The sequence below is a fragment of the Lissotriton helveticus genome, chromosome 10 (genome assembly GCF_964261635.1).
Source record: "Lissotriton helveticus chromosome 10, aLisHel1.1, whole genome shotgun sequence".
In the NCBI taxonomy this organism is placed as follows: domain Eukaryota; kingdom Metazoa; phylum Chordata; class Amphibia; order Caudata; family Salamandridae; genus Lissotriton; species Lissotriton helveticus.
This window is the reverse complement of record NC_136071.1, coordinates 34,517,899-34,544,028: the sequence shown is the minus strand read 5'-3', so window position 1 is coordinate 34,544,028 and position 26,130 is coordinate 34,517,899. Positions and strand designations below refer to the sequence as shown.

Below are 26,130 nucleotides of genomic sequence, written 5' to 3'. Positions count from 1 at the left end.
TGAATAATGTCGTAAGCAGTGCCGGACTGGCCGTAGCGGGCACCGGGCGTTTCCCCCGGTGAGCCAGTTTTGGGCCCCATGTGGGGCCTTTTTTGTGGGAAACATCCTTTACAACGCAACTTTTATCACGCAGTGCCTTTACGACGCAACTTTTATCACGCAGTGCCTTTACGACGCAACTTTTACAACGCAAACCATTACAACGCATTGCGCTGGGGGGCGCTCTAGGATAGGGAATAAGTTTAATTTACTATCCAACACCTTCCCTGGTGTCCACGGAGACTGGAGTTGGAATAGTAAATTAAACTATTCACTATCCAGCACCCCAAAGCGCTATGCGTTGTAAAGGTTTGCGTTGTAAAAACCGCATTGTAAAGGCATGCGTGGTAAAAGCATGCGTTGTAATGTCCTACATCCCATTTTTGTTACCAGGAGCCGACAATATCGGCCCACTACAACAAAATCGGCCGCAACCGGCCCTAGTAAACTGCTTGCTCCCCCCTCCCCCAGGGGAGCAGGCAAGCAGTTTTCCAGGGGCGTTTACAGTTCCCAGTCCGGCCCTGGTCGTAAGGTATTTCTGGGGGTGTGGCTCCCTGTAGGTGTTAATCGTTATCCATGCGTGCCTTCTTTTTCAGAACTCTTCTTTATCTTCAAACCATGACAGCCTCCTCGTTTGCTTGTTAATGACTTTTATAACCCCTTCCACGCTCATGACGAGCTGGGCTCGTCATGCAGTAGCCTCCTCGCACGCTCATGACGAGCCCAGCTCGTCATGAACCAATGAGGATCACGAAATCCCAGCACAGCAGGGGAATTCCCATAGCATCCAAGAGGTTAAAAAGTCGTGCTGAAGTACCATGTCCCATAGCTCTTTTGCATTCAGCGTTGTTAATGCTGTGTGAAGTATTCGGGCCCCATTGTTCGAATTTTGGTGCATGTTGTTTTGAATTTCATTCCATATCAGAGCTCGTAATGTGTTTCCATTGGAGAATCATACTCATGATATGTATCTGATCAGTGCACCTGTTTGTGCTAGTTTTTGATTTATTAGCCCGAATTCTAGTAGGATCTGAGAGGGCATTGCACTCTGAGGAAGCTGAAATAAAAGACTAAAGACCGTATTTTGTGCTAGATTGAGGAAAGGCCCAAATTTGCCCGGGAAAGCTTCAGTGCTATAGCAGAGAATTGGAATGAGCTTGGCTTGTATTGCAGTTAGTAGTGGCTGAAAGGTCGGGCTTTGAGATTTCCGGTGTATTCGCTGGAAAGCTGAGATAAGGGAAGCAGTTGGTTTGGGCTGGACTGGTTCTATGAGGAATAGGGTCAAGACTGAGTTGCATAGGGCTGGCTCCAAACTGGGGTGGCATAGTGAGCAAAAGAACGATGAATTAAATCCTGAGTGGTTGAAAAGTTTCAGCACTCCGTCCATCATCTTGTTGCGTTTAAAATTGAGCAGAGAATCAAGACACCCAGTGGCACAGGCTGGTGCCGGCATCGCTGAGGAAGACGAAGAGGCAGAAGATTTCATGAGGATGGTGGTCCATAATGCCTGCCCAAGAGCGCTTTCCATTCAGGAGATCCAAGAAGTCATGCAAGCCTCTCAAAGGCAAAAAAGAGACTCCAAAGGAGACAGCGGCGCAACTTCTTTGGTGGTACCAAAGCACTGACAGGTAATGAAAAAGCAGCAATGAGACAAACCTGGAGAATCCGGGATGAACTCAGCATGAGCGAAGAAGGCCTGCTCCTCAATGGACGGCAGATTGTAATGCCCAGAGGCCTGTGTGCAAGATCTAGATCACTGAGGTCACAAGGGTATCGTGAAGACCAAAGCACGCCTCAGGGATAAGGTATGGTTCCCTGGCATGGAGAACTGGGTAGATGACAGTCAGAGGCTGCCACTGCTGTGTCCTAACGAGCTGGGATCCCTCGTCTGCCCCAGTAATCACCAAAGAATCCTGCCTGACACTGTGGGACTGCGTCAGCATCGACTTTAGCAGTTTTCCATCTTGTCACTTCACAACTGTGGTGGTAGAGATGGCAGCACCTAGCCATTGACAAAATACAACACAAGCGGAGGCAGGTTGGACAGCACAAGCCCCTAGAAAGACTGTCCCCTGGATGTCCACGAGTCCTAGGGGCCTGAGTGATGATAGGTTCACTAGCCAGAACTCAAGTGTCCGAAGACAGCTGTGTGAACTCCAGCCCAATCCTGCACCGAGCCAGAGGCTAAATGTAGGAGAGTAGGGTCTGCTATCCTATGGTCACCCCAAATTTTTGCTTTTTGCTTCACTGGTTTTAGACAACTGAGGCTGTGGGCCTGCTAATCAGACCCCCAGCCTGCTGTTCTCTCTCTAAATTATTGATACATGTGCTATAGGTACATACCACAATTGGAAATGGACTCCTTGTCAGCCCCTGTACTATGCACTATAGGTGCCCAGGGCATAGGTGCCACGAAGGCCTACCAGGGGCTGCAGCATATCTTTTGCCTCCCCTGGCTGGTTCTTAAATTGACACAACTGGCTGGGGCAAGGTGGTGTAATCACCCCTTGCTTAGATATAGTAAACCTATATCTAAACCTATATCTGGACACATATAAACCTGTGAGCCACTCCTATGGCAGGCCTTAGCAATCCTGGAGGCAGAGTGCGTGGTTTGATGTGAGATGGAGCTCTAGCATGAGCTGAGCCTGTCTGCAGCCGTCGGGAACAAATCCCTAAGCTGTTTCAGGATAATGCCATACCATATACTTTTAAGTGCATTATAATCCTCGCGGTTATATAGCAACTCTGGTTTGGCTTTATCAAAACATGTCGTGTAAGGTGTCATACGATTTGGAATACTATCCCCTCGCCAGTTCTGGCGACGGGGATAGCATTCCACCCCTTTAGAGGGGTAAGACATGTTACTTTACTTCAATGCCGTTAATTTCTAAAAGGGCCTCAGATCCACAAAATGGATGCCTCTGCCGCAGACACAAGTCTGACCCCCTGAAGCTGACTGAAACTCAGCCCAAGGGGCCTGGACAAAGGGTTTCCTGTCGCAGGGCGGTGTTACAACCCCCCAGACAGGAGATAGTGGATTGTAGCAGGGAGGTTTGAAAGAAACCAGACAGTGCCTGGGGAGCACAAGGCTGCCCCTTGCATAATCCGGCCAAACCGGTTCTGGGGCACTCCAGCCCCCGTCCCAGCGCGGCCAGGATCAAAGGAAGGGGGTGTATCCACCCACTTCCTGGGTCCCACCCATAGGAGGGGACCTAGCAGGTAATCCAGCCCCCTAGATTGGTATAAGACTGGGAGCAGTGCCAATGCACTTTAGATTATCCTGATGAAACATAAGAAATGAAACTCTGGACCCTTCGACATCCTACTCAACGTAGAAGACTGAAGAATCTCCCTTGTGGTCAAGGAGTGACCACCCTGTGCAAACAGGCACCATCCAGCCCTTGACGTCTGCTTTGTTGCAGTTCCCGCCGGAACTCGAGCGACAGAGATCGACGAGATCAAGCTTGCCTGCCTTCTAACAGCCCGATCCACAGTCCCTGCAGAGCTGAGACCCGTGGAGGCGACCGGAAGCGTGGGGCACGCCATCTTGGAAAGACCACGAGACGCTGACCGTGCAGCCCACGAGTGACCCTCGAAGCTGTACAACAGGGTTTGAGAAGCCCCAACCCTGAGCCACTCTTGCATCGAAGTTCAGCCCTCCACACTCGACGAGTGCTGCGTGGGGCCCTTCTGCTTCTTTTGGCTCAACGCGTTGGTCCGGTCACTTGCCAGCTGGCTTGTGGCCCCTGTGCCGACGAAACTTGAAATACGACTTGTGATTCTGGTTGCTCCAGATTTGCACCAGCTCCCCTGAAAAGGAGCCCCCACTCTGACCCTCCTGGTCCGAGTGAGAAGCAATCTTCCAGTTCCGCGTGGATTGCTTTTGCCAAGGGTTGTTTGCTCCAATCTTGAAGCCGGCAGCGCCGACGGCGAGAGCCTGCGTGGGACAGATTGTGACCTGCTCCTGGACTTTGTAGATGCCCCAGAGCCCACGTGACAGCGGAGAGAAGCTCCTCGACGACCACCTGATTGCGCCCGACATTGCCTGGTTCCGTCCTGGTTCCACCCTGGTCACTGCTGAGTGACCCAGACTCTGTCCCCTCTGCTTTCAGGTACTTTTCGACTTGAGTCCACCCTTGGACTCCACCGGACACTTCTCCTTCACCTCGCCTGCAGCCCTTTCAGCTCCAAGCACCAAGAACCTGCGTGACGAAACCCGACTCAACTTCGACCCTGTGCACCCACTTCCTGTGGGTGAGGTAACATTGCAAAGCCGGTGTTCCCACACTGGTACACACCTCTAGGGTCTGTGTCTTAAGTTTTGTTCCTCTAGGTTCAGCGGAAGTGTCCTTAAACTCTAACTTTGTAACTTTTACGCACCATTGGTTAACATTGATGCATGCGTGCACTTTCTGCACTGCACCCGAATCCCGCGGGCTTTTCCCGACTTCAGCATTGCTTGTCCCGACTGCTCCCAGCGATTCCCTAGGCCCTAGGCCTAACCACTGATCGAATGGTCTCTCTTATACCATTTTTTTAGTATATGGTTTGAGTGGCCCCTTGGCCTCATCCAAAATTGTGCAACTTTGTATGTTATACTGTGCTTTTGATTTAACGCTTGTGCCCCTTTATTCATAAAGAATACTGGGGATTGTTTTTAGTAATAAATACATATATTTTTATAATATATACTTGTCTGGTGTCCTTTCATTTGATATTACAGGATTGTATGTGGTAAAACAGCTCGCTTAACACGACCTCTTAAGTTAAGCCTTTAAGGCTGCTTAGTCCATGCTACCCCTAGGATAGCTTGTCTAATAAGGTTGACTTACAACCAGACACCATAAGGGTTGTTTGGACTGATACAGAGTGGTTCCAGAATTGGAAACATTATATATCAGGCCAACTTCTCACACTAAAGGACTACATTTGTTGTGGTCCAAAGTAATGAGTACCGGTTTGATCTGTTTTAGTAAAAGTTGGGAGGGATGTAGAGTGCAACCTGGCCTCTATGATAAGATGTAGGGTACTTCACAACCCAAGTGTAGCGGTCTAGATAACGCAAGAGTCTTGACCCCGGACTTTAGGCCAGAAGGGACTCCACACATTGTATCACTCTCAGGTCAGGTGTGGCCAGTGAGCTTAAATAAATGGGCAGAGGTCGCTCGCGACTTCCAGCCCATACTATCACTGAGTGTGTCCATGTGTTAATTGAGCTCCCCGTAACCAGGCCGCATACTCAATACTTGACCTCATAACATTGGTGCCAGGGTGGGCGTCTACTGCAGCCCAGCCCACATGCTGCATTCCCATCACATTTCCCTCGCCTTTCCCTCACTGACACCCTGAACCGGAGGCACTGCAGGGTGAAGAGCAACGTCATCGCTGGCGAGTGCTCAGACCGCACGCCGGTATCAACGGTCCTTCTCCGCAGCGACAAGGTATTGAGTGTTAGTGGAGTGTGCTGCCGCCTTAACTGTGGAAGCCAAGGTACCAATTGTCGCCTGCTTCCTCTACCTGGGCCCTGCATCTCTGCTGGAGCATACTGTCCCCGCATCTGAATAGGCCAAGGTACCAAGCGTCGCCTGCTTCCCCTAACCCTGCATATTTGCTGCTGCGTCTGGCAAGCCTGGAAACTCCTGGCAAAGGCCCATTCGGAGCCTGCATACCACCACGACAGCCCGAGATGCACGCATGTGCAGTGACCCCCTGCCCCCCCCCTTGCGGGTCTCCTGGGCCACGACTGCTGCAGCAACGCCGAGGAAGGCGCACACGTGGGGAAGCACTTCATTCCCCTGCCTCCACACACCAGCTAGCAGCCTCGCCCACTTTGCTTGCGGCACAACCTGCTGGGAGGTAGGAGGAGGGCATAGCCAGCCAGGGATATTTAAAAAAAGGAAAAGCATACAAGCTCAAAGCACCACCATCCTGAAATTAACACATCAAAGAAGACGCAGCACCAGGCACACAGTGCATGCATAACCATGACGGATCAAGCAGCACAAGCGGCGCCACAGAACCTCCCGCCTGCGCAACAAGCAGGGCACCAGGTCGTGCAACCCACGTTGCAGCACTCCCAAATCAATGCACTGCCTCTGTTTAGCAAATTGATAGATCCAGCCATTGCGTCCCCCAGATGGACAATCTGTATCAGCAGGTTAGACAACTACTTCACAGCAACGCGAGAAACGGATGGTGCAGTCAAGAAGTCCCTACTGTTGCACTTCGCGAGAGAGCACCCAAGGATTACTACGCGACGGTCAGGGCCCACTTTGCGGTTGCGTGCAGAGGGGGGCCACGGAATTGAGGAGCTCGTGGAAGAAGACCATCGTCAAAAACAGGCAAGCACCTGTCGCTCGAAGACCCGGAAAATCCGAATCCGAAAACGCCCAGAACACTGGTGCGACAAAGACAACCTTTCACTTGGCAGAGAGGGAAGCCGACATCCTAGTGGGGAGCCACATAGCAGAGGATCTCAGCCTTGTCACGTTTGCCTGCGAAGTCAAAACTCTGCAGACAGAGGATGTCTTGGATCTCTTCCCACAACTATTCAAAAGACATGGGAGCATGAAGAGGCCACCGATTAAGCTACATATAGACATGGCAGTGAAACCAGTTGCCTTGCGACACAGACGCATACCCTTCCACCTCAGGCCACTAGTTGAACAAGAACTCCACGACCTTGAACAACAAGGAGTCATAGAGAAAGTCACCGGACCGTCACCATGGGTCTCACCCATGGTGATAGCGGAAAAAACAAAACAGCCGGGAAAATCAGATTATGCATAGATATGCGCCTGGCCAACCAGGCGATCAAACGCGAAAGGCATTTGACACTCACCGTTGACAACTTTTTGGCTGATCTGAACAGGTCTCGCTGGTTCTGCAAGCTGGACCTCAATGCAGGATAGCATCAGTTGAGGTTAGCCAAAGAGAGCCGATATATCACAACCTTCTCGACCCATATAGGATTACGTCGCTACAAGAGGCTGAACTTTGGAATCTCATCAACGGCGGAGATATTCCAGAACACCGTCTAAGAAATGCTGTCAGGGCTTCCAGGAGTAATTAATGTCAGTGACGACATTCTAATACACATGTGCGAACATAGAGTAGCAGCACCGCCACCTCCGGGTCACTTTACAACGGCTTGCCGAGCAGGGGGTGACCCTCCACTGCGATAAATTCTCATTCTTTAAAACGTCTATTGAATTCTTAGGCTACCTATTCAGCCAAGACGGCGTTAAGGTAGACCCACGGAAGTCACAGGCCATACAGCGAGCCTCTGCCCAGACGACGGCGTCAGAGACCCGAATCTTCCTAGGGATGGCCACCTATTGCAGGCGGTTCATACCAAACCTGGCCACGATAGCCAGTCAGAGGCACCCCACCATATCCTCCCTCAAGCATTGAATGCTGGGCGATGCAACTACATCACTATCAAATGGAACTGGTCTACTGACCTGCGGCGAAGAATCCGGCAGACTTCCTGTCACGACACCCCCAGATATGGTAGAAGAAGGAAACAATCACAACCTAAGGACAGAAGAATACTTCAACATGGTATCTCAGTGGGCATGTCCGCGAGCCCTCACCATGAACAAGATCAAGGAGGTGACCAGCAAAGACGCTGTGCTCGCGAAAGTGATTAACTCCCGACAAAGAGGCTCCTGGGAAGACTTCCTTCATGGAGCTAACGGATGGAACTGGTCAGACAGAGACTAGCTAGAAAAGTTCTGGAGGGTGTGGGACGAACTAAGCGTGGCTGCAGATGGGGTGATACTCAAAGGATCCTGGCTCCTCATTCCTGCAAGTCTCCAAGAACGGGCCAAGCTCTAGCTCACGGAGGACACCAAGGGACCATGCGGATGAAGTCATGTATAAGGGAGAAGGTATGGTTCCCTGGCCTGAAGCCGCGGTGGATGCACTAGTAAGACACTGGAGACCCTGTCAGCTCACAAGTAGCCAAGAACCACCCGCCCCAGTAATAACGGAAGATCTTGCGACATCCCCGTGGTCACGGGTAAGTGTGGACTTTGGCAGTTTTACGGATGGATGAATGACGGCTGTGCTGATTGACAGCTATGTTATGTTATGTTATGTTAAAATTTGATAGAGCGCAAACAGCTGCCCCAGCAAAGGGCCGTCCCGGCGCTAAAGAACCACAGAAACTCCACAGCTACACGAAGTTCCCAATAGTCAAAGTGATCGCATCCACATCCTTCGTCCATTTACAACAAGCCCTAGAAAGGACCTTTGCGCTTTTTGGGTTGCCCCACGAAATCAAGACAGATAACTGGCTCTCATTTTTAAGGAGCAGAGTTCAAAAATCTGTTAGCGCTACTTGGGGTTCACCACCATCGCATCACCCAACAATGGCTGCAGGCAAATGGCAAAGCTGAACGCTTTATGCGGACACTTAACAAGATCCTCTGGATTGCAGTATCTGAGCAGTCTGATCCTGAGACGGGGCTGCACAGGTTTCTACGGGAGTATCGCAGCACCCCACACTGCACGACACGGAGATCACCCTGGTCCTTGATGATAGCCGGACCCCGAGACACCATTCCCATAGCCAATGGCTGGGTCCCTGAGCCATACGACCCTGCCAGCACCTAAGCACGACGAGCAGCAAACAACAAGCGGGCCAGCGGAAGAAGAAAGGCGAAGACCTGTGTCATCGCACCAGGGTGCATTGTCTTGGTACGAAACTGTTGCAGCGGAGGGAAAATCCGCACAGCATATGAACCTGGGCCGCGCAGAAAATCAACTGTACCGCCCTTATAGCTCAGCAAGGAGAAGGAACAATCACCAGAAACATATCCTGTTTCAAAAGATACAAGGCTTAGACACAGAGAAGATGTCTCCTGGACCTGCGGAGAGCGGAGAAGCAATGACCGAGGGACTCCCACTATGCCTGGATGAAGAACGAGCTGTGGCGAACTCGCCCCCAACCATACTCACAGAGACAGGAGCAACCATTACCACCTGTACCTCGCCACTGAGCAGCCCGGCAGAGAGTCGAGGAGGCCGCCAGCGGAGGAACAACCTGAGACCCAACTCAAGACCAAGTCAAAGACTCACAGACTCTATGTGTTGATTTATTTGATTTGTTTTGAACACCAACTTGGGATGGGATGTAGCGGTTTAGATACAGCGAGAGTCTTGACCACAGACCTTTAGTCCGTTAGGGCCTCCACACATTGTATCACTCTCAGGCCAGGTGTGGCAGGTGAGCTTAAATAAACGGGCGGAGGTCGCTTGCGACTTCCGGCCCATACTATCACTGAGTGTGGCTGTGTGTTAATTAAGCTCCCGCAGCAAGGCCTCATGCCCGAAACTTGGCCTCACAACACCAAGGCCAGGCGCAGCCCGAAGCATAGATAAAAGGCAGATTGATCGCTCGTGGTTTCTCTGCGATCCAGTGTGTGAGCATCTCCCGTTATTGTCTAGCCCCCGATTTACTGCGGCCTTGCCGAGTCCTGCGCCGTACCTCACACCTGGAAGTGTCACCCATTGGTGGACAAACTGTTTGGAAGCTCAAGACATTCTCGGAATGCGGAAAAGTTCCTTCTTGAACCCCCCTCCTTCAAAACAGAAAAATTGTTGGCACAATCATTCTCAGGTAATGCAGTGAGAACCTGGAACTCGCTTCCTCCTTCGTTCCTTGCCATCACCTCCATCCAGATCTTCAATGCGGACCTCAAATCTCTTTTATTCCAAAGACACTTTCAGAACGAATTCCCTCCTTCTCAGACCCCGCCAGGAAGTTCTTTAGTCATTGTAATTTTGTCACATATGTTTATATTTGTGCTTGTACATCCTGTGCTTGCTGCGTTTGAAATTGTGTTCCTTTTGCGTGCGTTGTTTTGATTCTATGGCCTGCTATTGTTCGCCAGGAAGTTCTTTAGTCATTGTAAAATTTGTCATATTTATTCTTACTTTTGCTTGTACAGTCTGTTCATGCTGTGCTTGAGATTGTGTACCTTTTGCCTGCGACGCTCCGATTCTATGGCCTGCTATTTTTGTTTGTTCTATTCCTGCAACAGTTCTCTCATGTAACATAACTGGTTCTATTGTACAGCGCTCTGACACCTTCGGGTAAAGTCCGCGCTTTATAAAAATGCATTAAATAAATAAATAAATAAATAAATAAAGTAAGTCACTTAAAAGTGTACAGAAGCCACGGAAATGTCAACACATAGGTAACCCCCAAACTTGGCAGCCATGAATACGATGCAGCGGCCATGCGGCCATTATTTTAAAACCTTGAGCACGCGCGTCCTATAATATCAGTAACGGCCACCCGGAGCCGTTGAGGGAAATAATATCACACGTCAAGGAAAGAGGCGCGTCCTCGTGCAGGTAGGCGTGGCTTCCTCTGTTGGAGCGCAGCGCGCCTCGTGCCAGGTTTCTCTAGAAGGGCGGGTTCCATTGGCGCGCGGGCGGGGCCGACGTGGAAGGGGCGTGGCCCCGGCGGAGAGGGCGTGGCCCTGACAGCAGTCTCGCGCCTGGAGTTCAGTCTGCCGTTGACCCCCGAGGAGGGCAGGTGCGGCCCATAGAGGAGGTCTCATTAGTCCGGACAGAAACTCATGTCCCTCGCCGGGATTTCCTTCCTGAAGCCCGGCGTTTCCTGGCAGGAACACCCCCCTTTCCCAAGAGGGGGCGCCATTGGCCTATCCTGTGAGCTTCCCGCCTGCTGTGTAAGGCATTATCGGACTGTAAAGGCCCTGCAGTGGTTTAGACCTATTCTTTGCCTTACGGTGCAGAAGACCGTGCCCTGACAGAGCCCCATCCAGGAGGCATTAATTGTCTGTGACCGCCTCTGCCCCCTCCCTGGTGCAGGAGCCATGGGAGTTCCCCAGATCCCCCGCTTTCTGCTGCCCAAGAAGATCAGCCCCGAGGAGATTGAAGCTCTTCAGACACAGGTAAAAGGGAGGGGTGAGGGGGGCACGGAGGGTGGTGGGGGCCCATGCCCTGCAGAGGGCAGTCTGCGTGAACGAGAAGGGGTAAAGGGCCACCGGCCACGCTTGCTATCCATTGGACCCCATGATACAAATACACCATTTGACCATCCCAGGGGCCAGGAGTTACACGTGAGAACTACAAATCCTAAAATGCAATTTTTTCACTTTTAAATCAAAGTCTTGTTAGGAATGTGCTGTGCCAGTTGCATGGAACGTGTGCCAGTTGCATGGAACCTGTGCCAGTCCTGTGCCAGTTGCATGGAACCTGTGCAAGTTGCTTGGAACCTGTGCCAGTTGCATGGAACCTGGGCAAGTTGGATGGAACCTGGGCAAGTTGCATGGAACCTGGGCAAGTTGCATGGGACCTGTGCCAGTTGCATGGAACCTGGGCCAGTTGCATGGAACCTGGGCCAGTTGCATGGAACCTGGGCAAGTTGCATGGGACCTGTGCCAGTTGCATGGGACCTGTGCCAGTTGCATGGAACCTGTGCCAGTTGCTTGGAACCTGTGCCAGTTGCATGGAACCTGGGCAAGTTGGATGGAACCTGGGCAAGGTGCATGGAACCTGGGCAAGGTGCATGGAACCTGGGCAAGTTGCATGGAACCTGGGCCAGTTGCATGGAACCTGGGCCAGTTGCATGGAACCTGGGCCAGTTGCATGGAACCTGGGCCAGTTGCATGGAACCTGGGCCAGTTGCATGGAACCTGGGCCAGTTGCATGGAACTTGTGGCAGTTGCATGGAACCTTTTGACAACCTAAGGCGCGCCACAAAATGCACCTTCATGCCTTAAAACGGCATTTTAATCACAGCAGGCTGCGGGGGGCACTGCTGGAGATGGGCACTATATCCATCTGAGCTGGCATCCTAAGGGATCCCTTCTATACTCTATCATCACTGTTCTGTGGGGAGCGAGCAGAGTTAGCCTAAACTTATCTGTATGTCTGCATGGGGGTGATGGATACACAGGTAATTCTAGCAAGATTTCTGGAAAAAGGGGCAAACAAGCGTCTATTGGTGCACAATTTCTAAATAATTAGTAACTAAAAAGCCAGAGGTTTCACAGACAGTTCTGAAGATAAACTCGTGAAATATTTCACAGTTTAGTGTGCGCACAGTACATGGGAGCATAAGTACTATGCTACATCACATTATGCATTTGACTGCAGGAAATGTGTGTGCACTCGCCTGTCCTTAGGGCTGAATAGGGTGAGCGGCCTGCAGCCGTCTGTTGTCCCTTGACCTCCTGCAGGGTCGTCGGACTGGGACAGAAAATAGACCCGGGCCCCAAAACTGTGAAATAGCTTAAAAAGTGGCCCGTGTTTGCAAATTGTGGCAGTTGTTAACTGTAAAGGCGCGCTGTACAAGTATTTAGCATGGTGTGGTAGACTGCATGGATTGGAGCTTGTTGCAGTCAATGTTTGTTTTTCAAAAAGGAGTTGAAATCAAGCTACTGGGAGTTTGTTTCTGGTTCCCACTTAACAAACCCCAAGCTAGGCTCTCTTTCACTGAGGTTTCTTGCGAAGAAAACTGACTAGATTTGAGTCTTTTATGGATGAAATTTTACCCAGCCTCGCAAAATCTCTGTACTTAAAATTTCGCTATGGAATATTGCAGATTAAAGAAAATACTGTAAATTGGGCGCCCATAGCGGGGAATGATTATGTGACCAGCTGTGAGCTCTGTAATATTGGCACTAAGGAGAACGAGGCGCATGTATTATTCTTCTGCCCAACTTGTATAAGTCCAAGAAAAAAATGGATAAACCCTATTTGTCGTTTATTGGGCTTTAGACGTTTTTCCGAGGCAGAAAGAATATTCAAAACTGAAACAACTCAAACAATTGTTTTTAGTATAAGTAGATATCTTTTTTCTGTGTACCTAGTGAGGAGAAGAAAGGGCCTGAAACGATAGGGACCAGTAGTATATTCTGCTAACAAGTCCAAACCAGTTCTAAAAGTTATGTAATGATTCAAGGATGATAAAACATTCATTTTAAACATTTTTCTTAATAATTGAATTGAATGAATTTAAAATGTTGTTAACTATGATTTTAACACCTGCCCTTTTTAATGCTCTAATGCTTTTAGAAGTTAGCTCGTATTTATTTTTTTTATATAAAAACCTGCACTACCGTTGTTGGGCATCAAATGGAGGACACATGGATAGGTTAGGAAAAATGGGACCGGGCCGTGAATACTTCATTGACTATTTTATTGTGTTATTGTATGTACATCTTTTATGTTTTTTTATAGCCGAAATAAAGATTATAAACTGGAAATCAGCAGTATAAACTGCCCCAGCAGTCTATAAACCAGACCTGTGGTGCACATCGTGAAGGTGCAATGTGTGAGGGGTGCTTGCTCGACCCATCCCCTGGATGCTGGAAGCAGGGCATGTTTTCCCTCAGATACTGGCATTCGGCAGCCGTAACACGACCAAGTTAGCAATAGGCAGAGCCAACCTTTGATCAGAGCCATGGGCAAAACCAAATGTAGTGCCCCCTCTTACTCGTCCTCTTTAATTGTCAATATGTCAAAAATGTGGGAGAAATAGGAGGAATGTGAGGGGGTAAAAACAAAGAAGGAGCTACGTTGGTAGAAAACCCCCAGAAATGTTCTGATATGGGTGCCAGCAGTCTTCTATAACAGTATTTAAATGCACTTTTCTTTAGTCCCAGGTCTGAGAGAGACTGCTGCAGGCAGCTTCTGTGCCCCTCTGGAGGGAGGCACCATGGGTGTTGGCCCAGCTCGCACATGCTAAATAAAGGCTGGTCCTGGATATAGGCGGGCTCTCAATGCACTCCAGTGCTTGAGGGAAGGCATGAGTTCAGTATAGAGTATAGTAGGGGTCATTTGTTATACAGCCAGGAGTTTGTCAGTGTACTTCATTGCGCTAGAAGGAGCAGTGGGCGCACCCCACCGATTAGTCTGAGGCTATGGTTCAGTAAGGTGGGCATTGACTGCACAATTAAGTGCTGGAGTAACTCATTGCACACACTTAGGTGTTGGGGGTCACTCATTGCACACACTTAGGTGCTGGGGGTCACTCATTGCACACACTTAGGTGCTGGGGGGGTCACTCATTGCACACACTTAGGTGCTGGGGGTTACTCATTGCACACACTTAGGTGCTGGGGGTCACTCATTGCACACACTTAGGTGCTGGGGGTCACTCATTGCACACACTTAGGTGCTGGGGGTCACTCATTGCACACACTTAGGTGCTGGGGGTCACTCATTGCACACACGTGGGTGATTCGGGGTCACTCATTGCACACACGTGGGTGACTCGGGGTCACTCATTGCACACACTTCGGTGCTGGGGTTCACTCATTGCACACACTTCGGTGCTGGGGGGTCGCTCATTGCACACACTTCCGTGCTGGGGGTCACTCATTGCACACACTTAGGTGCTGGGGTCATTCATTGCACACACTTAGGTGCTGGGGTTCCCTCATTGCACACACTTAGGTGCTGGGGGTCACTCATTGCACACACTTAGGTGCTGGGGGTCACTCATTGCACACACTTAGGTGCTGGGGGTCACTCATTGCACACACTTAGGTGCTGGGGGTCACTCATTGCACACACGTGGGTGATTCGGGGTCACTCATTGCACACACTTCGGTGCTGGGGGTCACTCATTGCACACACTTCGGTGCTGGGGGTCACTCATTGCACACACGTGGGTGATTCGGGGTCACTCATTGCACACACGTGGGTGATTCGGGGTCACTCATTGCACACACGTGGGTGATTCGGGGTCACTCATTGCACACACGTGGGTGATTCGGGGTCACTCATTGCACACACGTGGGTGATTCGGGGTCACTCATTGCACACACGTGGGTGATTCGGGGTCACTCATTGCACACACGTGGGTGATTCGGGGTCACTCATTGCACACACGTGGGTGATTCGGGGTCACTCATTGCACACACTTCGGTGCTGGGGTTCACTCATTGCACACACTTCGGTGCTGGGGTTCACTCATTGCACACACTTCGGTGCTGGGGGGTCGCTCATTGCACACACTTCCGTGCTGGGGGTCACTCATTGCACACACTTAGGTGCTTAGGTGCTGGGGTCATTCATTGCACACACTTAGGTGCTGGGGTTCCCTCATTGCACACACTTAGGTGCTGGGGGTCACTCATTGCACACACTTAGGTGCTGGGGGTCACTCATTGCACACACTTAGGTGCTGGGGGTCACTCATTGCACACACTTAGGTGCTGGGGGTCACTCATTGCACACACTTAGGTGCTGGGGGTCACTCATTGCACACACTTAGGTGCTGGGGGTCACTCATTGCACACACTTAGGTGCTGGGGGTCACTCATTGCACACACGTGGGTGATTCGGGGTCACTCATTGCACACACTTCGGTGCTGGGGGTCACTCATTGCACACACTTCGGTGCTGGGGGTCACTCATTGCACACACTTCGGTGCTGGGGGTCACTCATTGCACACACTTAGGTGCTGGGGGGTCACTCATTGCACACACTTAGGTGCTGGGGGGTCACTCATTGCACACACTTAGGTGCTGGGGGGTCACTCATTGCACACACTTAGGTGCTGGGGGGTCACTCATTGCACACACTTAGGTGCTGGGGGTCACTCATTGCACACACTTAGGTGCTGGGGGTCACTTATTACAGCACTTGGGTGTTGGTGGGAGGGCATTCATTGGATGGCATTCATTACAGGGCTAAGGTGCTGGTGGAGATCACTCATTACAGTACTTACGTGTTGGTGGAGTTGCTAATAAGCTCTTAGATGTTGGTTGGGTCGCTTATTAAGCCTGCTTGTGTGCTGGAGGATACCCAATCACCCACTTAGGTGCTTGGGGGACGGGGGGGGGGGGGAGGGGTCCCTCGTTGCACTTGCTTAGATCCTTGGGGTGTTACTCATTTAGGTGCTGGCGGTTACTACTTTGCTTGCTGGTGTCACACACCGAGTTAAGTGCAGGTAGGGCCGCTCATTACACTTGCTTCGGTGCTGGAGGTCACTCATGAAAACTGCTTAGGTACTGGGCGTCACGCATTGCATTACCTTAGGCACTAGTGAGATCGTTCATTACTCCTGCTTGGGTACCGTTTGGGGTGCGCTTTTCGTCCTCATATGTGCTGGAAGTGACTCATTACACTTGTTTAGGTGCTGATAGTCACGAATAGTACTCGCTTAGGTGTTGACGGGCACTCGTTGTACTCACTTCTAAATGAATGGGATTTATAAAGTTCGAACCTAGATCTAATGCAATGCTGTGCAGGAAGGAGGATTCTTCAAGGAACGGGCATCCCGCTCGGGTAGGGAGTGGTTAAAGGCAGGGTCAGAGCACCACAGAGGGCGGGCGCTGGCCCTCTGGCTGCAGACGAGGTTACTGAACGGACAGAAGGAAGGTAGGGCGATGCTAATGTGTTAAGTGGAGAGGAGGCGGTGCCAAAGTTACTACCGAGGAGGGTGTCCAAGAGGTTATGACCAGATGTTAGGCGAGTAGGAGAGACCTGAGCTCTTCCTGAAGCAGAGGCGGAATGGAGCTTGGCGGACCTGGGCAGGGCTGGCATTACCAGCATCTGGGGCATAACAGCAGGAGACGTGATGCCTCGTGTTCCTCTTGCACCTCTTGGGTTACAGCCTTACTCTGCTCCTGCTACGCATCTTGCGTGACCCCGCCAGGAGCGCTCTATCTTACTTGCCAGGTAGGGTGGTGTTGTGCCACAGTTGACTGCTTTCACTTAAATGTTGCAATGCTTGGGGCACTCGATGCACCTGCTTAGGTGCCAGGGGCCACTTAGGTGCTGCAGGTCACACCGTGTTAGTGGTTGTGGCAGTGGATTCAGTGTCTCACGTTTCCTGGACTTCCACCAGACAAGGCCCTGCTCCGCAGCATCCCATGCGCGTGCCAAGCTGGCACTAGCATGCGCCACCTGAACCGGTGGTGGACTTGGCATCACGTCTTCCTGACCATATGTGGCAGGCTCGAAGACGCCCTCTCCCGAGCTTTTATTTGCTGTTTGGGGTTTTCTGGGAGGGAGTCCGCCTGGCAGTGCCTCATCGCAGTAGATAATGATATGTTGGTAAATAAAGCGCCCTGAAACCCGAGAATTAATGAAGAAAAAGAAAACCCAAACTAAAAATGCTGACACTGATCTCGGATGTCCGACCACGGGCTTGTGATGGGCCGGATGGGGAGGCAGAGCAGAGACAGAGGCATCCCGCATCCTTCAGCTGAGACGGGAGTGCGGCTGGACGGATACATCTTTACTCGTGTCTCCAGGTCCAGCATCAGCCCTTGGGACTTGTACATTAAGTGTCGCCTTCCCCATGGCACCAGAAGTGTATGCGGCGGCATCAGAGGAAGGCATGTGCCAACAGCTTGCCCCTCGGGCAGGGCACCGCCCCCGGTCCTCAAGTCAGCTCGACTTTTGAAAATCCACCCACCACTCTTGCTTTCTTCAAGGACTTTCCCTCTTCTTGGGTGTTTTAAGTACATGTTTTCATAAATTACCCAGTGAGAGGATGTTTGCTCAGCTCAGGATTGGTGTCAAGGAGGTTCCCTTTTTAGTGATGACTTTCATTTGAAGTCCGGGGTCTGTTAGGGCTATGACATCACTCAGTGTTTTTTGACTTAAGGACGTCCGCCCTGGGAAAAAATAGGTTTGGGTAAGAGCTGTTGTCTTGCGTGGTCAGTGGTGCTATTAAGGTTAATGAGCATATAGCATGTGTTTTTTTATAGCAATTTTAATTAAACTAAACAAAAGTGTTGAGCAGTATGAGTTTTGGTGAGTGGTCGAAGATTTGAAGAGCAGCCTTGGGGTTTAACTTTTGTTTTGTTCTTGGTGGATCTCTTTTTAATTGTTGTAGTTTGTTTGTCCACAGATAGAGGGCGGTGAAATCTTTGTGCCTCAGCAGGGCATTCTAAGCATGATTGTCTATTCACAAGTTGCTACCAAAGCTGTGGGCTGCACCGTAGAGGCGTGTTTCAGACCCTACCTCCTGAGTGGTGCCTCGTTCCCAGGATAGATGGTTTGCTTCTGTTTAAGCCCTCTTTGTTGGGGGTGCCTGGAAGTGCTCTGGACACCCTTGTCTTGAGCTTACACAGGAAAGGGGCAGTTCGGATGAAGGGCTTTCCTGTTTGATTCTGTGAGGAAGAGGAGGGAAGTAATCGATACACCAGCTGCACTGCGGGCAGGCCTGGTTCCTGGAATTTATATCTGGATGGGCCATGGGTGCATTGGGGTGCGCCAATTTTATCCAATACTAAAGATAGCCTACAAGGGCTAGATTTACATTATAGTTCCAAACAGTCATACAGAGCATATGGAGGGTTATTTGAAAGTAAAAGCTGATGTCCATACTGGTCAGGCCCAATCCTCATCATTTCCGGCAGGCCAGATGACAATAAAATCTTTTGAATATCAAGCAGATTGTAAGAGGTGCGGCATATCTGGACGCAGGCGCTTTGGTAGGGCTGCGTGAAGTTCTAAATGCTGGTGCGTGTTAGAGGGACCGACATTAGAGAGCTGTGTGTGGGGGTTTTATCTGAATAGTAAGGTATGTGGCCTGTCTGGACTGAGGCTAGGGTGGACCTGCATTAGAGAGCTGTGTGTGGGGTTTTACTTGAATTGTATGGTGTGCGGCATGTCTGGACTGAGGCTAGGGTGGACCTGCATTAGAGCGCTGTGTGTGGGGTTTTACTTGAATTGTATGGTGTGCGGCATGTCTGGACTGAGGCTAGGGTGGACCTGCATTAGAGCGCTGTGTGTGGGGTTTTACCTTAATAGTAAGGTGTGCGGCCTGTCTGGACGGAGTCTAGGGTTAGGGTGGACCTGCATTAGGGAGCTGTGTGTGGGGTTTTACCTGAATAGTTCGGTGTGCGGCCTGTCTGGACTGAGGCTAGTGTTAGGGTGGACCTGCATTAGAGAGCTGTGTGTGGGGTTTTACGTGAATAGTTCGGTGTGCGGCCTGTCTGGACTGAGGCTAGTGTTAGGGTGGACCTGCATTAGAGAGCTGTGTGTGGGGTTGCACTTGAATTGTAAGGTGTGCAGCCTGTCTGTACATAGGCGCTTTGGCAGAACTGTGTGAAGTTCTAATCGCTGGTGCATATTTGGGGGACCGGCATTACTGAGCTGTTTGTGGTCCCAGGGATTACAGACGAGATAACTGTCTCAACACAAACAACATGAGTAAATATAATAGTGATTTTTTTAAAAGTTCTCGGAGATATTTGGATGAACTTTCTTTATTTAGCCCATATGTTTTTCTGGCTCTGTAGAGCCTGAATTTAGAAATCTCTAAACAGGCACTTACACATGTCCAGCAGCACGGACGTTTGCTCCGTGCCAGCTTCCTGTTTCCCGGGATGCCGCTGGTTGCCACAGAAACAGGACAACACAGGCCTGGCTGGAAATTCGACAGAAACAGGCATTTCCTAAGGGGAAGGGACATATTGTTTCTCTGAACAAGGAACTTCAACCCCCCTTTCAGGAAGGGGAAGGGATCCTTAAAATAATGACCTGGTAAGGCCAGAAACTCGCAGCGGTGTTATCCAGCCGGAAACCCCACTATGCACTGGAAATTTCCAAACTTTGCCCCATACGCACTCGTGTTTCCAACCGTCCAGATATGTTATGTTTCAAAAAGTGACTTCATGGACAGTCGTCAGTAGATCTTAGTGCACCCCCTCTCCTCCCCACCCCTCCCCCCGGCTACATCACTCTCTGTCCCTCCTAAACCCTGCATCCAGCAGAGCACTTGAGTTGGCAGGGATGGGAGTCTTACTTACCTATGCAGGGTTATACAGAGGGCTTCGATCCCCCAGCGCTGCCCCCTCTTTTGTGGATAATGTACAGGGTCCTTCACGCTCCCTACTCTCAGACCCTCCTCTGGGGTACAAAGAGTTCTTCGATCCACAGGACTGCCTGTCCCTCCCCTGTCCTATGACACAGGAGTTTTCAAGCCTCGGCGCCGTCATTCCCTCCGTTGTAGGGTAATGCACCAACTGTACCAGTCCCCGGTACTGTCGGCTCCTCGTTTGTAGTGTAATGGTCATTGGGTGCCAGTCCTCAGCGCACGCAGCCCCTGCTTTGTAGTGTAATGGTGATTGGGCACCAGTCCTCAGCGCACGCAGCCCCTGCTTTGTAGTGTAATGGTGATTGGGCACCAGTCCTCGGCACACGAAGCCCCTGCTTTGTAGTGTAATGGTCATTGGGCACCAGTCCTCAGCGCACGCAGCCCCTGCTTTGTAGTGTAATGGTGATTGGGCACCAGTCCTAGGCAGACGAAGCCCCTGTTTTGTAGTGTAATGGTCACGGGGCACCAGTCCTCCGCACACGCAGCCCCTGCATTGTAGTGTAAATGGACAGAGGACACGAGCCCTCCGCACAGTCAGTCCTTCTGTTGTAGTGAGATCCACAAAGGGCACCAGTCTAGGGCAGGGTCGACCACTCCACTTTAGTGTAATGGGTAGAGGGCACCTCTCCCCGGCACAGTCAGGCCCTCCGTTGTCGTATAATGTACAGAAGGTACCAGTCCCCAGCACTGTTGGGCCCTCCATTGTAGTATTATGTAGAAAAGGTACCAGTACCTGCAGTATCAGGCCCTCCGTTGTCGTATAATGTACAGAAGATATCAGTCCCCAGCGCTGTCTGGCCCTCTGTTGTTGTATAATGTACAGAAGGCACCAGTCTCGGCACGATCAGGCCCTCCGTTGTCGTATAATGTACAGAAGATATCAGTCCCCAGCGCTGTCTGGCCTTCTGTTGTTGTATAATGTACAGAAGGCACCAGTCTCGGCACGATCAGGCCCTCCGTTGTCGTATAACGTACAGAAGGTACCAGTCCCCAGCACTGTCTGTCTCTCCATTGAAATTTAATGTATAGAAAGCACCAGTACCGAGCACTTTTAGATCCTTCGTTGTAGTATAATATATAGAGGGCACCAGTCCCTGGTACTGTCAGTCCAATCCCTTGTAATGTACAGAAGGCACCAGTCCTCGGTGCCGTCAGTCACACTGCTGCATTATAATGTACAGAAGGTACCAGTCTCTGCACTGTCAGGCCCTCCTTTGTTGTATAATGTACAGAAGGCACCAGTCCTCGGTGCCGTCAGTCACACTGCTGCATTATAATGTACAGAAGGTACCAGTCTCTGCACTGTCAGGCCCTCCTTTGTTGTATAATGTACAGAAGGCACCAGTCCTCGGTGACGTCAGTCACACTGCTGTATTATTTATAATAGTGGCGGGGACTGGTGCCCTCAGTCTATCAGGCCCATCGATATAGTATAATGGACAGAGGCCATAAGTCCCCGGCATGGTCAGGCCCTCTGTTGTCGTATAATGTACAGAAGGCACCAGCCCTCGATGCCGTCAGTCATACTGCTGTATTATAATGGACAGAGGGCATCAGTCCCCGGCACTATCAGGCCCTTCGTTGTAGTATAATGGACAGAGGCCATCAGCCCCCCCGGCATGGTCAGGCCCTCTGTTGTCGTATAATGTACAGAAGGTACCAGTCCCTAGCACTGTCAGGCCCTCTGTTGTCGTATAATGTACAGAAGGTACAAGTCCCCGGCACTGTTGTGCCCTCCGTTGTAGTATAATGTAGAAAAGGTACCAGTACATGCAGTATCAGACCCTCCGTTGTCACATAATGTACAGAAGGTACCAGTCTTCGGCACGGTCATGCCTCTCCATCATAGTATAATGTACAGAAGGTACCAGTCCCCGGCACTGTCATGCCTCTCCGTTATAGTATAATGGACAGAAGGTACCAGTCCCCGGCACTGTCATGCCTCTCCGTCATAGTATAATGTACAGAAGGCACTAGTCTCTGCACTGTCAGGCCCTCATTTGTTGTATAATGTACAGAAGGCACCAGTCCTCGGTGACGTCAGTTACACTGCTGTATTATTTATAATAGTGGCGGGGACTGGTGCCCTCAGTCTATCAGGCCCATCGATGTAGTATAATGGACAGAGGCCATCAGTCCCCGGCATGGTCAGGCCCTCTGTTGTCGTATAATGTACAGAAGGCACCAGCCCTCGATGCCGTCAGTCATACTGCTGTATTATAATGGACAGAGGGCATCAGTCCCCGGCACTATCAGGCCCTTCGTTGTAGTATAATGGACAGAGGCCATCAGTCCCCAGCACTGTCTGGCCCTCCCTTGTTGTATAATGTACAGAAGGTACAAGTCCCCGGCACTATCTTGCCCTCCGTTGTCGTATAATGTACAGGAGGTACAAGTCCCCGGCACTGTCATGCCTCTCCGTTATAGTATAATGTACAGAAGGCACTAGTCTCTGCACTATCTGGCCCTCCGTTGTAGTATAATGTACAGAAGGCACCAGTCCCCAGCACTCTTGGGCCCTCCGTTATAGTATAATGTACAGAAGGTACCAGTCCCCAGCACGGTCGGGCCCTCTGTTGTCGTATAATGTACAGAAGGGACCAGTCTGCAGCACTGTCTGGCCCTCCGTTGTCGTATAATGTACAGCAGGTACCAGTCCCCAGCACTGTCGGGCCCTCCGTTGTCGTATAATCTACAGATGCTACCAGTCCCCAGCACTGTCCGGCCCTCTGTTGTCGTATAATGTACAGACGGTACAAGTCCCCAGCACTGTTGTGCCCTCCGTTGTAGTATAATGTAGAAAAGGTACCAGTACATGCAGTATCAGACCCTCCGTTGTCACATAATGTACAGAAGGTACCAGTCTTCGGCACGGTCATGCCTCTCCATCATAGTATAATGTACAGAAGGTACCAGTCCCCGGCACTGTCATGCCTCTCCGTTATAGTATAATGGACAGAAGGTACCAGTCCCCGGCACTGTCATGCCTCTCCGTCATAGTATAATGTACAGAAGGCACTAGTCTCTGCACTATCTGGCCCTCCGTTGTAGTATAATGTACAGAAGGCACCAGTCCCCAGCACTCTTGGGCCCTCCGTTATAGTATAATGTACAGAAGGTACCAGTCCCCAGCACGGTCGGGCCCTCTGTTGTCGTATAATGTACAGAAGGTACCAGTCTGCAGCACTGTCTGGCCCTCCGTTGTCGTATAATGTACAGCAGGTACCAGTCCCCAGCACTGTCGGGCCCTCCGTTGTCGTATAATCTACAGATGCTACCAGTCCCCAGCACTGTCCGGCCCTCTGTTGTCGTATAATGTACAGACGGTACAAGTCCCCAGCACTGTTGTGCCCTCCGTTGTAGTATAATGTAGAAAAGGTACCAGTACATGCAGTATCAGACCCTCCGTTGTCACATAATGTACAGAAGGTACCAGTCTTCGGTACGGTCATGCCTCTCCATCATAGTATAATGTACAGAAGGTACCAGTCCCCGGCACTGTCATGCCTCTCCGTTATAGTATAATGGACAGAAGGTACCAGTCCCCAGCCCTGTCAGGCCCTCTGTTGTCGTATAATGTACAGACGGTACAAGTCCCCAGCACTGTTGTGCCCTCCGTTGTAGTATAATGTAGAAAAGGTACCAGTACATGCAGCATCAGACCCTCCGTTGTCACATAATGTACCAGTCCCCGGCACTGTCATGCCTCTCCGTTATAGTATAATGGACAGAAGGTACCAGTCCCCAGCCCTGTCAGGCCCTCTGTTGTCGTATAATGTACAGACGGTACAAGTCCCCAGCACTGTTGTGCCCTCCGTTGTAGTATAATGTAGAAAAGGTACCAGTACATGCAGCATCAGTCCCTCCGTTGTCACATAATGTACCAGTCCCCGGCACTGTCATGCCTCTCCGTTATAGTATAATGGACAGAAGGTACCAGTCCCCAGCCCTGTCAGGCCCTCTGTTGCCGTATAATATATAGAAGGTACTAGTACCCCTGCTCTGTCTGGCCCTCATTTGTAGTAAAATGTACATGCACCTGAGTCCAAAACCAACAGCATCTCCGTCCAAAAACTTGCGGGTGACAATACAAAAAGTGTCATTTCCTTATAGGTCCTCTCTATATTGAGCCTTAGTGGAGACTGAGCAGATTCCAACAGCTGATCCGAGTGATCCTCTCTGTACCGATCTATCTGGTAGACCAGTCTTCTGGAGTACAGTGAAATGAGTGGATTCCACCAGCAGTTCTGAGGTCCTCCAATGGCCTTCTTGTATGCCTTTCTCCCGGGCCTAGAGCCTCCTTCACTCATGCAATTTGATCCTTTTGGAATCCTCTTTTCTTGAATCAGAGTTCACTATATTTGGGAACTTCAATTACCATTTAGAGAAAAATCTGGATCCTGATGAGTAATTAGTAGCTAGTCTGTCCTGCGTTGGATTCACTCGGTTAATCGCTGGTCCTACACACCTGGCTGGGCATACTCTTGATGGAATATTCAGAAATAACTCTTCCATCACAAGCCTGGGAATACTTCTCCTGACCTGGTTGGAGCATAGTTCATTACTCTGGGAGATTAAGCTTCCCTGTAATACTTTTTCCTCTGAGATCTTTGGGAAGCCACTTCTCTCTCACGCCTGGCAGAGGGTTCAAGCTTCCGAACTGAACTCTCTTCTTGCTGGATTCCAGCCAGATGAGACCAATGATATCGATCTCATGTCTCTGAACTATTCAGTCTGGTTGGAATTTGTTATTAATAAGCTAACACCGCGAAGATCAAAATACACAGGAGAAGTGAGCCTTCAGCACCCTGGTATAAAGCTAAACTTAGGGTTACAAAGCAAGGTTGCCGGAGTCAAGCATAAGATCTGACAGAAAAAGAAAAATATAAACAATGTATTGCAGAGTACAAAAAACTCTTGCTGATTGAAAAATCAGCCTTTTTCATTAAACAAATAAAATCAGCTAGTAATTCCAATAAAGTGCTGTTCCAAACAGTCACCAAACTCATTACGCCATCAATAAATAAATCAGCAGGAAGTATTTGCAAACGTTTTTCAAGAGAAAGTTTGAGACAATCTTTAACAGATTCTTTTCTAGCAATCCCAGATGTCAGAAGACTAATGCTTTGCCACTGGTGAATTCTGGAAGGATTACCTTTAGCAAATTTGATCATCTCAGAGGAACAACTCAAACTGGCTATTCTGAACACAAAATCAGGATCTCCATCGGACCCGTGTCCACCTAAGATTGTCCATCTAGTGCTCAACTTTGGCCACGCACCTGACTAAGATTTGTAATGCCATGTTTAGCTCAGGACACTTTACCAGACAGAAGAAATCCTCTTCAGTCCTCTCATTTTTAAAGAAATCTACCCTTAATGTACTGAATCCTAACGGCTATCGGCCTATTTCCATGCTTCTTTTTCCTGCCAAGCTGGTGGAGAATACCATGAATATGCAATCACCCTCGTTTATATAAAACAACCACCTTTTAGATGACACAGTTTGGCATCTGAAGTGGCCAAAGCAACGCATCGGTGCTAATCATGGTCACTGAGGAAGTTAGGGCCCCATTAGATAAGAGCGGCAATGCAGCCCTTATCTTACTTGACTTGTCCGCAGCATTTGACACGGTCAATGATGATCTTTTGATTGATCAGTTACAGAGCCTAGGGATTGAAGGTGCAGCTTTATTATGGATGCATTCCTTTCTTGCGGTTCGGGTTCAATCGGTCTTCCTCAAGAACTTCACATCTGAGCCCTTTTCGCGACTTAAACCTTTCATTGTTGAATGGGTAGTTTACAGTGTCTGCCATGAAGGGAAACAGCCTGATGTTTTGTAGATTCACTTTTAAGCAATTTGATGACAAATACCTCTCATTATAATGAAGTTGGTACCTTGAATAGAGAAATCCTCTGGATGCAAAGAGGGCCATCTGATCTAGTTAAACTGTAATACAGCGCCATTCACCAAGACTCCCAGCTACTTTATCTACAAACTGAATCATGGGAGCCGGATCAGACCTGGTAGCACACCGAATTGATCAACATAGGCCTGGAATTCCTCATTCCGGCTCTCCAATCAAGCCTGTAGATCTCATCTGTCACCCGGAGTGTTGTGTTTCTGTGCTACCAGCTGGCATTGTACAACCTCAACCTCTTTCTGCTAGTCCCTTCCTCCATGATGATGATCCGATATGGCAATCTGTCTAAAGTGGCTCAACCCTGCAGGGGGCAAGGGGGCTTTCAGGAGTGGTGGTGT

The 26,130-nt window shown here is 50.1% G+C and overlaps 1 protein-coding gene across 4 annotated transcripts in view; it reads left to right on the top strand.

The window, feature by feature from the left end:
- The window catches only part of LOC144785825 (rho guanine nucleotide exchange factor 3-like), a 326,449-nt gene that overhangs the window by 235,393 nt on the left and 64,926 nt on the right, over nt 1-26,130 (top strand). The window contains exon 1 of one of the 4 annotated variants that reach the window (XM_078664670.1): nt 10,520-10,970. The exons of the other annotated variants lie outside the window; for them this stretch is intronic. Coding sequence (XP_078520796.1) covers nt 10,893-10,970 — 78 coding nt within the window. The 5' untranslated portion in view covers nt 10,520-10,892. Of the gene's footprint in view, nt 1-10,519; nt 10,971-26,130 lie in introns of those variants that run through there. 4 annotated transcript variants of the gene reach the window in all.